The sequence below is a fragment of the Apiotrichum porosum genome (assembly GCF_003942205.1).
Source record: "Apiotrichum porosum strain DSM 27194 chromosome Unknown scaffold_8, whole genome shotgun sequence".
In the NCBI taxonomy this organism is placed as follows: Eukaryota; Fungi; Basidiomycota; class Tremellomycetes; order Trichosporonales; family Trichosporonaceae; genus Apiotrichum; species Apiotrichum porosum.
In genome coordinates, this window is record NW_021167115.1 from 1,014,974 (window position 1) to 1,028,646 (window position 13,673).

At 60.7% G+C, this 13,673-nt stretch overlaps 6 protein-coding genes across 6 annotated transcripts; 4 read left to right on the plus strand and 2 right to left on the minus strand.

Annotated features, from left to right (window-relative positions):
- Positions 1 to 1,202: 1,202 nt before the first annotated feature.
- EHS24_009144 (uncharacterized protein) lies at positions 1,203 to 3,045 on the plus strand (the record flags this gene model as incomplete). Its single annotated transcript, XM_028624437.1, has 8 exons — positions 1,203 to 1,364; positions 1,421 to 1,508; positions 1,571 to 1,614; positions 1,686 to 1,774; positions 1,848 to 1,881; positions 1,930 to 2,059; positions 2,111 to 2,772; positions 2,833 to 3,045. The coding sequence occupies 8 exons, from the start codon at positions 1,203 to 1,205 to the stop codon at positions 3,043 to 3,045; spliced, it is 1,422 nt and encodes a 473-aa protein (XP_028475509.1).
- A 567-nt stretch (positions 3,046 to 3,612) lies between these two features.
- Positions 3,613 to 5,118, minus strand: ILV5 (Bifunctional acetohydroxyacid reductoisomerase; the record flags this gene model as incomplete). The annotated part of the gene is made up of 3 exons (XM_028624438.1): positions 3,613 to 4,594; positions 4,792 to 4,880; positions 4,987 to 5,118. The coding sequence occupies 3 exons, from the start codon at positions 5,116 to 5,118 to the stop codon at positions 3,613 to 3,615; spliced, it is 1,203 nt and encodes a 400-aa protein (XP_028475510.1).
- Positions 5,119 to 5,651: 533 nt separating this feature from the next.
- Positions 5,652 to 6,611, plus strand: EHS24_009146 (uncharacterized protein; the record flags this gene model as incomplete). Its single annotated transcript, XM_028624439.1, has 3 exons — positions 5,652 to 5,872; positions 6,047 to 6,399; positions 6,535 to 6,611. 3 exons carry the CDS (start codon positions 5,652 to 5,654, stop codon positions 6,609 to 6,611), a joined length of 651 nt encoding a protein of 216 aa, XP_028475511.1.
- A 1,105-nt stretch (positions 6,612 to 7,716) lies between these two features.
- EHS24_009147 (uncharacterized protein) lies at positions 7,717 to 8,391 on the minus strand (the record flags this gene model as incomplete). The annotated part of the gene is made up of 5 exons (XM_028624440.1): positions 7,717 to 8,004; positions 8,045 to 8,110; positions 8,161 to 8,217; positions 8,269 to 8,349; positions 8,386 to 8,391. The coding sequence occupies 5 exons, from the start codon at positions 8,389 to 8,391 to the stop codon at positions 7,717 to 7,719; spliced, it is 498 nt and encodes a 165-aa protein (XP_028475512.1).
- A 244-nt stretch (positions 8,392 to 8,635) lies between these two features.
- On the plus strand, positions 8,636 to 10,327 carry EHS24_009148 (uncharacterized protein; the record flags this gene model as incomplete). Its single annotated transcript, XM_028624441.1, has 4 exons — positions 8,636 to 8,756; positions 8,874 to 9,073; positions 9,522 to 9,818; positions 9,869 to 10,327. The coding sequence occupies 4 exons, from the start codon at positions 8,636 to 8,638 to the stop codon at positions 10,325 to 10,327; spliced, it is 1,077 nt and encodes a 358-aa protein (XP_028475513.1).
- A 1,281-nt stretch (positions 10,328 to 11,608) lies between these two features.
- EHS24_009149 (uncharacterized protein) lies at positions 11,609 to 13,601 on the plus strand (the record flags this gene model as incomplete). Its single annotated transcript, XM_028624442.1, has 2 exons — positions 11,609 to 13,161; positions 13,544 to 13,601. 2 exons carry the CDS (start codon positions 11,609 to 11,611, stop codon positions 13,599 to 13,601), a joined length of 1,611 nt encoding a protein of 536 aa, XP_028475514.1.
- Positions 13,602 to 13,673: the final 72 nt, after the last annotated feature.

The following is a 13,673-nucleotide window of genomic DNA, read 5'->3' on the forward strand; positions in this document are numbered from 1 at the left end:
ACCGGGGGTTGAGATGCGTCAGCAGTTGGGTCACAAGGTCTCGCACGATGAAAGCATCCCCGCACGTCGACCCCTGTGTGGCGGTGAGGTTTACCGCGCGCCGATCTGGAACGTCCGTGATCCGTGATCTTATTCCTGTTGTTTTGTTCCAGTCATCATTCTACAGTCGTAGTACCCACTACGTTGTATGCAGCATAAGCATCTCTCCTTTGCCAAGATCCTCGCCACACCCGAGTCGTGACCGCAGGGCTGTTTTGGGCGCAATTGCAGAACCAAGGGCCATAGAGACCGATGCTGCCAAGGCAAGTGCCTTGTGAGGTTATACCTCGCTGGCCGTGAGAAACTCCCGGGCACATGAGCAAGCGACCGTCAAGGCAGGCAGGCAGGCAGTGCAAACGCCGCCGGTGGGTGCGAACGTCTCGCGAGTGCGCTTCAGTACGGGGGCGACGTTCCTTGCTGGCTGGACCTACACAACTCTGTGTCGTAGAAGAGGTACTGCAGAGCTGGCCTCCGTTGGGACATTAGGTACGGGGACCATGCCCCCCTCCTGCTTTCGTGGCAATTGTGGTTCCTCCGGTGAAACCGGACGCGGTGGTGCAAGTGCAACATGGTGTTCTATTGACATGCATCCATCGGTGTCCTGTGGTATGTATGGACAGGGGCGGAACGGAGCTGTCTTCACAGCCACACGCAGCAAGATACTGCTTGTGTGGGGGGGAGTTGGATGGATCTTTGTGGTAGCGCGGTCGTAGAGCAAGCCGTGGACGACGTGCGACTCAGGGCAGTGCCACTTGCCGTTGAACATCCCCGGTCGTTTCGATGTCGTCTGACCCCTCTCACGGCTCGCAAACAGTTGGCTCACCAGCAGAGGTCCTCAGTAGTTACTTGCGCTGCTCTACCGTACCTCTCTCTCCACCTGTCAGGCTCCCCGCATTCTCGCCCCGCGCTCCTGAGAAAGCGAGGCGGTGGCAGGTATGCCGGTCGTGCCGAAAAGAGCCAAGACTCTCAAACTGGCTCATCCCACTCACCCAGCTCCCACCTGGTCAGTCTGTGGCCGTCTGGTTGTCTTTGCGTCTCGCATCTCCAACATCTTGACAACACTCGCTCCATTACAAAGTCTCTCCTCATCAGACCAAGCACATCCTTCCTTGATCCCCTTCTTCGCTCCGCTGGTACTGCGATCTCATCATCACCAACCAACCATGCGTCACGGCCTGGGCTTCGTGGCGGCTGCCTTGGCAGTGGCACAATGCGTCTCTGCTGGGTACATGTTCGAAGTCGATAAAGCGACCATCACCGAATGTGGGCCAACAAATATCTCGTGGACCTCGGGAGCTCAGACTCCCCTCAAGCTCATGGTGTTTGTACGTGTCGTTGGCGGGGTCTCGTGGTGCGTGTGCATGCTGAACGGTACACCCAGGCCAATTACTCGAGCGCGGGAGAGGTGGATATCCCCGCGTCGGCTATCAACACCGATGGGAGTGGTACTTTCTCTTGGGCGCTGCCTTGTGAGTGGACAGCTACCTATGGCCACGGAAGGTGCATGCACTGACATGGACAGATGCTGCAGACATTGACGTCGTGTTCATCATGTCGGACGCGAGTGGCTGGGCTGTGAGTGTTTGTTCAACCATTGATGGAGCGCGCGACGCGGGATCAGGGTGGTAGCTGACATGCTTGCGTAGTCCGGTGGAGCCAGCCCAATGTACAAAGTGCAGCCTGCGGTGAACGGTGACACGACGTGTACCAAGGTTACGGCCTCCCCAGCGTGGACGTGAGTAAAAGAGTTCCGACGGCAATACGGGAGAGCCCGACCGTTTCGGAGGAGGCTAACGCGATCCTCTCAGGTTCGACCAGACCCCGGAAGACGGTCAGATTGCGGTACGTGCTAGAGCCGCGACTTTGGGGGTTTACTGACCATGTTATCAGCAATGTGGCTCCATGAGTTTCTCTTGGGCGGTTGACAGTGGCACGGTGTATCCGCCGGTCCAATTCAGAGCTGTCATCCCGGGCGGTGACGTAACCACCTTCAACTCGACCGGCGATAACAAGAATGTCTGTGAGTATAAAAAAGCAAATCGTTTGGATAAACATGCTGATGGGACTACAGCGTTTCAAGCCGACGTTCCTGCGGGCAGCTCGGTCATGTTTGGAGCCTGGGACGCGCAGGGCCGTCACGGCGGCGTGTCCGAGCTCATCCTCATCTCAAAGGGCAGCACAAGCTGTATGAATGACAACTCGCCCACGTCGACCACCTCGTCGATCTGGCCCAGTACGACTGCTTCAAACGCGCACAGCACGGGCGCTGGAGGCCACTCGACTGAGAAGAGCTCGTTGAGCACGGGTACAATCGCTGGCATTGCCATTGGTGCGGCCGCTGGTGTTATTATTGTCGTCGCCCTGCTTCTGTGGCTCTGCTGCAGGCGCAACATTAGGGAAATGAAGGAGAACCACCAGGCCAAGCGCAAGGGCCGCAACGTCGACCTGTATGAGGGTGGTGGCATGCGCTACACCGACTCGCCCGAGGGCCACACTCTGGGCTCCTTCAACAGGAATGACCAGGTCCCCCAGACTCCCATCTCGCCGTTCATGGGCGGCGGGCAAGACTTCAGCCAGCCGCCGCGCCAGTCGACGTTTGGCGCCGGCACCTCGTCCAGCTCGGGCTGGGACTCGAGCACGTACCCTGCCAGTGGCAGCCATGGGCACCTGGGCCCCGGATCGTATGGCCACTCGTCGTTTGCCCTCAGCCACAACACTGCCGACACGCGCAGCGTCAGTGGCAGCGACGCGCCGACGGCCTACAGCGGCGGCAGCAGCAGCACGACGCGCCAGCTCCTCCCCACCAAGGCGCAGATGGCGGCGCAGAACCCAGACGTCTCCCGCCTCCTCGAGGATCCCCAGCAGCCCCGTTCGACCGCGCCCGCCGGCGGGTTCAGGCGACACGAGGATGCCGGCGCCCTCACGCGTGCCGACCCCGCCGAGGAACCCGAGGTCGAAGACCTCCCGCCCACGTACAACCCGGACTGGGAGCAGAACGAGAAGTAAGAGGGAGAAACAGGGCGTTTCGGAAAGGCGACAGAAACGTACCGACGGCCATGAGTGCCACGGACATTTCATTCCACCAGCATTGCCGCTTTGGTGGAGTGCCACTTTTGTAACATTCATATATACGTGTACAGTGTTGTGGCCTTGAGCGACCACATGCATGCATGCCCGTGCACTTTACACGATGCTGTTGGTTGTGCCGAGAACGTTGCTTCTCAGCCTGACACTCGTCGGCCGGTTGTGGCGGGAGCACCACTGCGACTGGCTATTGACCCCCACTGCCAAGGCCAAAGTCAGGGTTGTTTGGACAGTCAAGCCCAGGCCCAAACTTCTAGAGAGAAAAGTGGAAAAGTGGTTCGCTCTCGTCAGTCACGGATCACGTTGCTGCTCCGAGATCAGCGAGAGAAGAAAATGCTCATGCCTCTGCTAGTTTGCTGTCCTGTCCTATGCATGCCTAGGGGATTACAAGCGTTGTCTAACGGGTGTTTCCCTTTTGTAAAAACTACTGCCGATACTCTGCTGGCCAACTGTCACCTCAACGCTAAACTACTATAGTGGAAGAGTAGCTTAGAGCTCGTCCTTGGCGGCCTCGGGGCGGAGGGCACGGACGGTCTTGCCGGCGCGCCAGATCTCCTGGTTGTCGATCTCGTCGAGCTCCTTCTGGAAGTCCTCGCGGTAGGTCTTGCGGCCGTTGAACTCGAGCGAGCGGCGGGTCTCCGAACCGTCACGGACCGACTTGTAGAGGGCCTCGAAGACGGGGAGGTTGGCCTCCTTGAACTTGGGGGCCCAGTCGAGGGCACCACGACGAGCGGTGGTCGAGCAGGCGTTGTACATGTAGTCCATGCCGTACTTGCCGATCAGGGGGAAGAGCGACTGGGTAGCCTCCTCAACGGTCTCGTTGAAGGCCTCCGACGGCGAGTGGCCGTTCTTGCGGAGAACCTCGTACTGGGCGAGGAACATGCCCTGGATACCGCCCATGAGGACACCACGCTCTCCGTAGAGGTCCGAGTAGACCTCCTTCTCAAAGGTGGTCTCGTAGAGGTAGCCCGAGCCGACGGCGATACCGAGGGCGATGGCCTTCTCCTTGGCCTGGCCGGTGACGTCCTGGAAGACGGCGATCGACGAGTTGATGCCACGGCCCTCGAGGAAGAGGGTGCGGACAGTGCGGCCCGAGCCCTTGGGGGCAACGAGGATGACGTCGACGTCGGCGGGGGGGACAACCTTGGTGTCCTCCTTGTAGACGACCGAGAAGCCGTGGGCGAAGTAGAGGGTCTTGCCCTTGGTGATGAGGGGAGCAATCTCGGGCCAAGTCGACGACTGGGCGGCGTCCGAGAGGAGGTTCATGATGATGGTACCCTTGTTAATCGCCTCAGGGATGTCGAAGAGGGTCTCTCCGGGGACCCAACCGTCCTCCTGGGCCTGCTTCCACGACTCGCCGCCCTTGCGGACACCGACGATGACCTTGAGGCCGTTGTCGCGAGCGTTGAGCGACTGACCGTGGCCCTGCGAGCCGTAGCCGATCATGGCGAGGGTGTCGTTCTTGAAGTAGCTGCGAGGTGGTATCAGTGCCTGCCATTTTGCTGTGGTATGTCCTGAAATTTGGCTGCAAAAGGCGGGGTTGTAGGGTTCATTTTGGACCGGAGCCTCCGGGGGGCTGGACTTTTTCCATAGAAAGAAAAAGTCCATTCCCCCCAGCCCCTGCCAAAAACGGCCCGCAGCCCGCTTTCACAACCGTGCAAAACTCACTCCTGGAGCTTCTCGAGGGGCCAGTCGGCGCGCTCGTAGACCTGCTCCTTGGTGCCAGCGAAGTCAAGGGTCTTGATGCCACGGGTGGCCTGGAGATCAAGTCAGCGTACTGTAAACATGGGCGGCATATGCCTGTTCCCACTCCGCGTGCGCGCGGGGGCGGGGGTGGGGTAGGCAGCGACAGCGAGGACTCACGCCAAGGGTGCGGGCGGCAGCGGCGGCCTTGGGGGCAGCGCGGGCCATGAGGGTGAACGAGCGAGCCGAGCGGGGGGCCGAGGCGCGGATGGCCTGGCGGAGGGCGTTCTGCGTAGAGCGAGAGAAAGACATGGTGGTGGAGAGGTGAGTGGAGAAGAAGAAAGGATGGCCAGCGCGATGCGTTTTAAAGTACCCGGGGGGGCATTCGAGTTCCTGAGTGCGGTTTGCTGGCGCTGGCTGGGCGGATCACTTGTACGGTGCAGTCAACTCGACTCTACCGTGCGGCCTGCCCGATTGCCTCCAGAATGCCATTGGACCCCAACCCGTCCTGAAAACACCACACCCGCTCCCCTCGCCCGCTCGGCCGCTCTCTCTCAGGTCAGGTTGTGCAGACGCTCACCATGGCCCCGGAGCCAGTCGGCGAGATCTCTGGGCAGAGACCGTTTTTTTTTTCTTTTCGAATGTGGGAGACATAGTGGGCATGCCATCCAAAAAGTGTATTTGCGCCCATCACATAAGGAGAGACAAGCTCTTCATTACGTAAATCCCTATCACGTGATATCCACGCCATCGTCAATGACCGCAATCCCAATGAAATGACACGCCAGCTTACGCGCGCACGAACTCTCTCCCTTCCTCGACGTTCCATTACAACACCGATAAACATGGCAGACAAGACTATCAAGGGCCTCGAGCCCCTCGCCCAGACCTTTGAGGGTGCCTCCCAGCTCCGCATTGCCATCGTCCACGCTCGCTGGAACGACAAGGTCATCAAGGCCCTGGTGGACGGCGCCATTGCGGCTCTCTTGAAGCAGGGCGTCAAGGAGGAGAACATTGTCCTCAAGACCGTGCCAGGCAGCTACGAGCTGCCATTTGCGTGCCAGAAGTGAGTCATTTGACTGAGCTCTATGATAGCTGCCACTGGGAGCTCGATGTAGCCTCACTGTCCTTGCCCTCTTCGACCATGTTCTACTACGCGGCAGCTCCGGCCCGGCCGGCGCCTGTCTTCCCTTCCTCCCTCCACCTTACCTCATGAACGAACCTCACTGACCGTCTCCAGGCTCATCGCTGGCGGCAAGGCCCAGGCCGCCAACGCCGCTCCCTCGCTCCTCGGCGGCGCTACTGCCAACCTCCTCTCGCTCGTTGACGACCCCGCCCGTACCGGCACTCCCGGTCCCGAGTCGTCGTCGACTGCCGCGGCCGTCCGCGAGTTTGACGCCGTCATCGCTGTCGGTGTGCTCATCAAGGGCTCGACCATGCACTTTGAGTACATCTGTGACGCCGTGAGCCACGGCCTCATGCGCGTCCAGCTCGACACCGGTACCCCCGTGGTCTTTGGTGTCCTTACCGCTCTTACCGACGACCAGGCTCTCGAGCGTGCCGGCCTCGGCCGTGGCGAGAACAAGGGCCACAGTGAGTTTCTGCTGGCACTGGGGAGTGGGAATTGGAGAGTGTGTGCAGGTGGGGGGTGAAGCTGTACCCTTCCCTCGGCACACTCTCCTTCCCACACGAACCGGTTCTGTTGTGAGACGCTTGCGCTGACTTTAGACCACGGCGAGGACTGGGGTAACGCGGCCGTCGAGCTCGCGTCCAACGCTGCCCAGTGGGGCAAGGGCGCCATCTAAGCGGAAACCCAAAAGATAGTGTATAGCAGCACATAGGCATGGACAGAAGCAGGTCATGAAGCATAACCGCAAACAGTAGCAGCATTGAAACAGCAGCAGCATTAGTAGACGTGGACATCGACATCAGGGTGCAGCCGGCATTGGGGATGGGATTGCGAGTGGCAGGTTTATTTTCTTACGTGTGTGCGGGCCATCCAAACTGTCAAGCGTTAAAGGCATCGTGTTTAGGTGCAAGGACATGTTTATTGCTATAGAAAATCATAGCACTTAAAGCACTTAAATATCACCATCGAGTATTCTGTTCCACTTCTGTATTTTTGTGGGGCGGTTGGAAGGCAGTGGTGTGACACTCTCACCTCCAGAGACTTTGCATGACTGATATGGAGCCTTATCGAAGCGAGCAGAGTGCGTAGAGCCGCAGAAGAGTCACGGTCACAAGAGCGCAGCACCGGCGCTGCGTACTCTCTCCATCTGTACCCATTATCTTATCAGGCTCCACCCTCGTGCTCATACGGTCTGAGTCACCGACTCGGTACACGACCACACACTCCACCGCGCCAGCTCCCAGACACTCTGCTCCACCACGCGCCTGGGTACGTATCCAGGGGCAACACGAGCCACGGACACAGGCTCGTGGCGGAAACAGAGCCTGGGCTGTCAATGGCCAGAGGTTGCCGATAATCTCGCATCCCACGACCCCGTCGCCCGTCGCATGCACCGCGCCTGCCCAACCGCGTTCCACATACACCCACCCGCTAAACCTCTGTATCTCTGTCGGCACATCATCCACTTAATCGCATTATCATCTAGAAACAAAAGTGTATATCCAACACGGGGCCCACCCAGCTCATCCGTCCATCTCGCCCGGGGGGTTCCTCGCGGTCCAGCTCATCCGTCAAACGACTCGGCACTCGCTCACCCACCCTCGCCCCCGGGCCGGTCATGTCATGTCGGCCGACTTGCGCAATGCTTGGCGCATGTGCAAGTTGCCGAACGAGACGAGGACCGGGGGTGTGGGGTTTGTTGTCGGGCCGAAGGGATTCTGGCGATGGACAGACGACGAGATTGACAGCATAGCGCCGCGCGGGCGGCCACCCACACGCCTTTAGACGCGGGACACGGCGCTCACAAACTCGCTGATGCTGACAGGCTCCTCAGTCTTCTCGTCATAGTCGTCCCACCTCTCCTCGCCCTCCTCGAGGTCGGCCTCGAACTTGGTTCCCTCGGCAGTCTCGACGATCCAGCGGCCGCGGAAGTGGAACTTTGTGACCTCGAGGCCGCGGCAGTCGAGCGCGATGAGCGGCGCAAGCTGCGCGTTCTCAGCGGCGTAGGGCAGGGCGGCGGTCGACTTGGACGAGGCGGAGGGCGAGGCGAACGAGCACGATTGCTCGCGCTGGATGTCAGCTTCTGCCATTTCGAAAAAGGTGACGTACCTTGCAGTTGCCGCAGCGCCAGACAAAGTGCGCGCTGCCGCGCGAGCCGGACAGCTCGTGCTCCTCCTGCAGTGCCGTTAGGTGAACGAGCCCGTGTAACGGAAGAAAAGACGTACAGTCTGGTTAAACGAGACGACCTTGGGGTGCTCCTCACGACACGACGTGCACATGACCTGTTCGGTCAGTTTGGTTCAGTGGTAGAGGGACGCTCGTGAGGGACGCACGTTGAAGAAGTACTCGTAGGGCTCCTCGGGAACGACGCTAGCGACGTTCTCGAGCTCCATACCAATCTTGACGAGGAGTTTCTGCGTGTCAGCTTAGATGAGAACACCCAAGCTTACAACCATGGTGACTGTTGTTTGTTATTGTTGTTGTTGTTGGACTAGGTTGGATGATGAAGGATGGGTTGGTGAGCGCGAACTTGCTGCTTGAAACGCGGAGATCCATCTCCGTCAAAATCCACCCCCTGGCCAGGACATTTCGCCACGTCGGGTGCGTCCATACGCGTCAAGCGAGATATTCACGCCAGCGCGGAACTCTGTCACCAACTCTTTCACCTCCCACAGCCCACTTAAAGTAACCTTTGAGGACATGCGCCTTCCCGCGCCGCTCCTCGCCCTCTTGGCGCTCGCCTTCTCGGCCGTCGCCCTCGCGTGGACAAAGGACGACTATGAAATCTTTGACCTCGTCGCGGCGCTCAGGAAGGATGTCGGTGGGTTGTAACCTGACCCCCAAACCTCGTGTACAGTGTGTGCTGACGGTGTCTTCTCTCTCCCCAACATCATCATATCTTACTTGCCATCTGTATGGAATGGGCATCAACCTCCAGGCCCCGACGCTTCGTTCTACTCCGAGCTCCAGATCGAGCCCAGCGCCACCACTGCTGAGATCCAGCGCGCGTTCCGCAAGCGTTCGCGCGACCTGCACCCGGACAAGAACCGCGGCGTCCCTCACGCCCAGGAGCGGTACGCGCGTCTCGTCGTGATCTCGACTGTGCTCAAGGACTCGGAGAAGCGCGACAGGTACAACGTGAGTACGAGTGCAGCATGAGCCGAGGAAGGAAGCACGGGTCTAGAGTTGTGTCGTGCTGTGCTGCGACGGAGGGTTGTACGTGTCGTGGCTGCTGTTGTTTGTCACAAACAGGTCACAGCAGCGCATCACGATCGTCTGTCAGTTTTCCGTCGCTGTGTATTGCACGGTACTGCTACACCAAGGTGCCGGCAGCTGGTCGCAGCCGTTGTTATGCAGGTGGAGCGGGCGCGAGGGAGGGTATGCTGTTGGGTGGTTAGCATCGCAACAGCAGATCACGAGCTCCCTGTGTCCGTTGACCTGTATCATTACCCTATGCTCTAAAGAGGATAGTGGCCAGCGGGACACGGCGTGTCGGGGACAGCTGAATCCACTCGAACCCAGCTGGACAACCATCAGCTAAATCACACGCTTCTCCCCAACGAGACCCGCAGCTAACATCCCACAGTTCTTCTACAAGAACGGTGTCCCCACCTGGAAGGGCTTTGGCTATGCTTACAGCCGCTGGCGTCCGGGACTCGGCCTCGTTCTTGGATTCATTGCGGCTCTGACCGCCGGCATGCACTACCTCGTCCTCCGCATCAACTACACCCGCGACATTGCGCGTGTGGCCTACTTTACGGAGGCTGCCCAGAAGGCTGCTCGCGGTGCACAGGGCCGCCGCAAGGTCAAGGTCCCCATGGTTGAGGGCGGCCTTGGTGGCGACGTTCTCGAGCTTGTTGTTGATGGTGACCAGGTCCTGCTGGTGAGTTCCGGGCCGCGAAAGACGAAAAGCCCTCGCTGACTTGTGCTTAGCCTCACGACGATGGCACTGCCACCCCTCTCGACAGCCTCGCTCCTCTCCCTTCGTTCTCGCGTACCTGGCCCGTGACGCTCTCGCGTGCCCTCATCGCTCGTGCTGGCGGCAAGAGCCGCCGCGTCGACACCGAGGACTTTGAGGAGGAGGAGTACGAGGAGGAGGACACTGTTGCTGGCTTTGACGTCAGCGAGGTCGACACACCTACTCCTGCCGCGCGCAAGTCTCGTGCTGCCGAGCTGCGTGCCCAGCGCCAGCGCGGTGCCAACAAGGCTGCCAAGGGCAAGAAGGGTGCCAAGGCAGAGGGCGAGACTGAGGGCGACGAGTCTGGCGCGTCGACCCCGGCTACGGCTACTGCTGACGAGAGCGCCAGCGCTGCTGAGGAGGAAAAGAAGCGCAAGGCCGGTCTCGGCAAGGCTGGTGCTGCTCGCAGGCGCAAGATGGCGCTCAAGAAGTAGAGAGCAGCTAGACCCTAGCGCAACCTCCACTTTCTGGTCATGCCACCCACCACGACAGTTGTTTGTCCCTCCTACCTTAGAGCTACAGTAGATGCAGGCTTCGGTGGCAATCAGTGTACAGAAGCTCCGGGCCGATGGTGCAGCCGAGAAGCAAGGCGTGCGTATCTCGCTCGGGCTTGGTCAGGATTTTGACGCATTTGCAGAGGGGTTGGGGAGGTGGCACCAGACATCGCTTTGCAGTTGTTCGCTTCTTCCATCGACGTTTACGCACACCTTTTTGGCTCCACAACCCACTATCAATTGCCAGTGTCCCAGTCGCACCACCACCATTTGTCCAAGCCCTGCGCCGGAGTAATTTGCACGAGTTCCGGTAGCCGGTAGAGATCACAAGATCACAAGCCTTGCAGCTTTTTGCACGGCCGACGTCATCAGCACCTGGGGGCGTTCAATGTTTCCACGGGCACGTCGCGTGACGTCGGAAACAACAAAATAGATTCAAGTTATTTTTTTTTTTCGCTTTAAGCGCTCCCCCCCCCCCCCCCCCTGCCCGCACCCGCCGCGCCGCCGCACTGCAGCCACCACCCAAAACGATCCCAGCATACGGTGGCCAAGCTGGCCCCGTGTAATGGCGCAGGCAGATCTCTCTCGCTCATTTCGTCGGGGTGTGTGTGTCTCCACCCTCATCTTATCGTCGCACCCCACCTTCTCTCGCCCGTCCACACACCGCTTGCGACGCGGTTCATCTCTCACCCACTCTCCGTCTCTCCCACCAACACGGGCCCACCCACCACCACCACCACACGGGCCCATCTCCCCACCCAACCCCCACCCCTCTCTCCACCCCCGCCAGCTTCAGCCACGGCGGCGCCACCCAACCCCTCGTTCCCCCTGGCACCCACGCGCACGCTCTCGTTTGTTGCCACACACAACGCATTGTCCATCGCGCCGTCGTTTACGCTTTTTGGGTCAAAACTAGTCTTCCCTACAACGTCGACACACACCCAGCCGACACACCCCCGTCGACAACGCGTCGTGCAACTACCCACAGCCCAGGCAGAGGGCAGAACCCCCACCCACCCCGCATAACCAACCCCTTGCAACCCGTCATTTCACGCGCATTCCAACACACACACCCCGCGACGTCTGCCAGCTCACGGACATTTGACCCGGCATACCTCCCCCCCTCTTCACGTCCCTTCCCCTCACGACAAACAACGGCTCACACAACACCGACACCACACTACAACGACACGACACCCCCCAAACCCACCCCTCCATCTCATGACACACCCGCTCGGGTACGATCCTGACCCGGCAGCGCGTGGAGAGGGGAGCAGCACGGGTGCCGTCCGTCGTCGCCGCGAGTCTGTTTCCTCCGCCTCGCACTCGGCGTCCACATCGACATCGGCACCACCATCGCCGTCTTCCCCGCCCCGCAAGCTGCGCCGTACACGCTGGAGCGACGAGGACACTGATTACACCCCCGCGGTGACTGCGGTTCCACGTCTCGTTGGCGGCGGTCGGCCACGTCGCGGCGCCGCCAAACGGGGCGGCGGCACAACACCAGCCTCCAATGTTGTACCCCGCGCGTCTCGCTCGGCCCGCGCGACGCGCAGCCGGCGGACCTCTGCCACTCCAACAACTTTGGAGAGCATCGCAGCCGAGAGTGTCGCGATCAAGCACGAGGTCGCGCGACTGCAGCTCACGCTGCGGGACGTGAACGCCGACGGCAACTGCCTGTTCCGTGCGCTGGCCGATCAACTGTGGGGCGAGCAGAGCCGGCACGCCGAGGTGCGCAAGCTCGTGTGCGACCACCTCGAACGCGCAAGGGGGGAACTGGGTGATTTCGTCGCCGGTTTCCTCAGCGAGGGCGAGACATATGATGGCTACGTCCAGCGCATGCGTGGTGCAGGCGTGTATGGCTCGCACATTGAACTGCAAGCAGCTACCAAAGTGTTTCGCCGCAGTATCCGTGTCATCCTCGCCCAGACTAGCTATACCGTCGAGTACGTCGGCCCACCCGCTCCAGGCATGACCCCTGTCCCTACGGCTGTTGTCGCTACCGCCGAGCCCGAGAAGCAGGCCCCGCAAACTCGCCGCCGCACCCGTTCCTCCACCACCGTCCTGCGAAAGGTCGCAGCCGAGCCTGAGGCGACAACCGAGGCTCCAACAGAGGAATACACCGCCGCCCTGGCAGGTCTTGTGCCCCCCGCTCGCCCAGGACATGCCATGCTGTGGCTCGCCCTCTTCGCCGAGGCGGAGCACTACGAGAGTATCCGCCGCGGACGTGATTCCGGCCCTGCCGACATTCCAGACTCGATGGCCGTGCCCCATGCCAGAGACGTGAGCGAGGCAGCGCGGAGGGAGCGTGGCGAGCCGGTCCCCGAACTCGACGGCAAGCCCGACAACGGCAAGGACTCGCGTCTCGCCCAGGTCCTGGCGTCGCTGCCTCCCGGCCACGGCCTCGATGACGCACACGTCGTTGGTGTTCTGGCGCGTACAAAGGGAGACGTTTCCGCGGCAGTTGAGATTCTCCTCGAGGACATTGACGTGCGTACCGAGAGCACAGTCTCGGCGCCAGACGACCTCGACCCGGACCGCCCCCGCCGCCCAAGTGCCGGCTCCACGACGTCCGCCACCCGCGTCGAAGCCATGCTCGCCGACCGAGAGTCCCACAGCCTCACGTATCGCGACCACCCGCCATCCTCCTCCAGCAGCGCGAGCGACCACGAGGCCGCCTCGGCAGCCAGTGGTGCGCCCAGCACGGCACCCACCAGTCCACTGAGTACTGGCGATGCCGAGGATGCTAGTGACGGGGAGACCAAGGACGACGAGTTGGCGACCCCTCGGCCCGCGACGAGGGGGAGGACAGGACGAGGACGGGGTAGGGCGAGGGGTCGGGGCAGGGGCAGGGCTACAGCCAAGATGTAGATTGCCTGCAGTTGTGCATCGAGTTTGTTGCTTGTACAATGGGGCCCAGAGCCAGCGGCCAGCGCCACTGCATGCCTTCCAGCATCTGGTATCCACTATGCCAGTCACACTATCTGGTTATCACCTTGCCGAGCATGTCGCGTCGCTCTCATATGGGGGCCATCTTTCCGTGATTCTTTTATTGACAATGATCGTGGACGCGTCGCACAGCGTTCCCACGCTTCATGAGCAATGACATCACCGCGCGACCCCCGGGCCTCGACTGACACGCTGCGGCCCCAACAGTGGTCTTGGCACGCGTCCCCTGGAGACCAAGTTAGGAGCGCACCAAGGTATGGGCTAAGCTTAGGGGTCTATGTATCGTCGGGACACTGCTGCTGCACTCGCATCCGAAGAGGGACATGTTTCCAGGCTG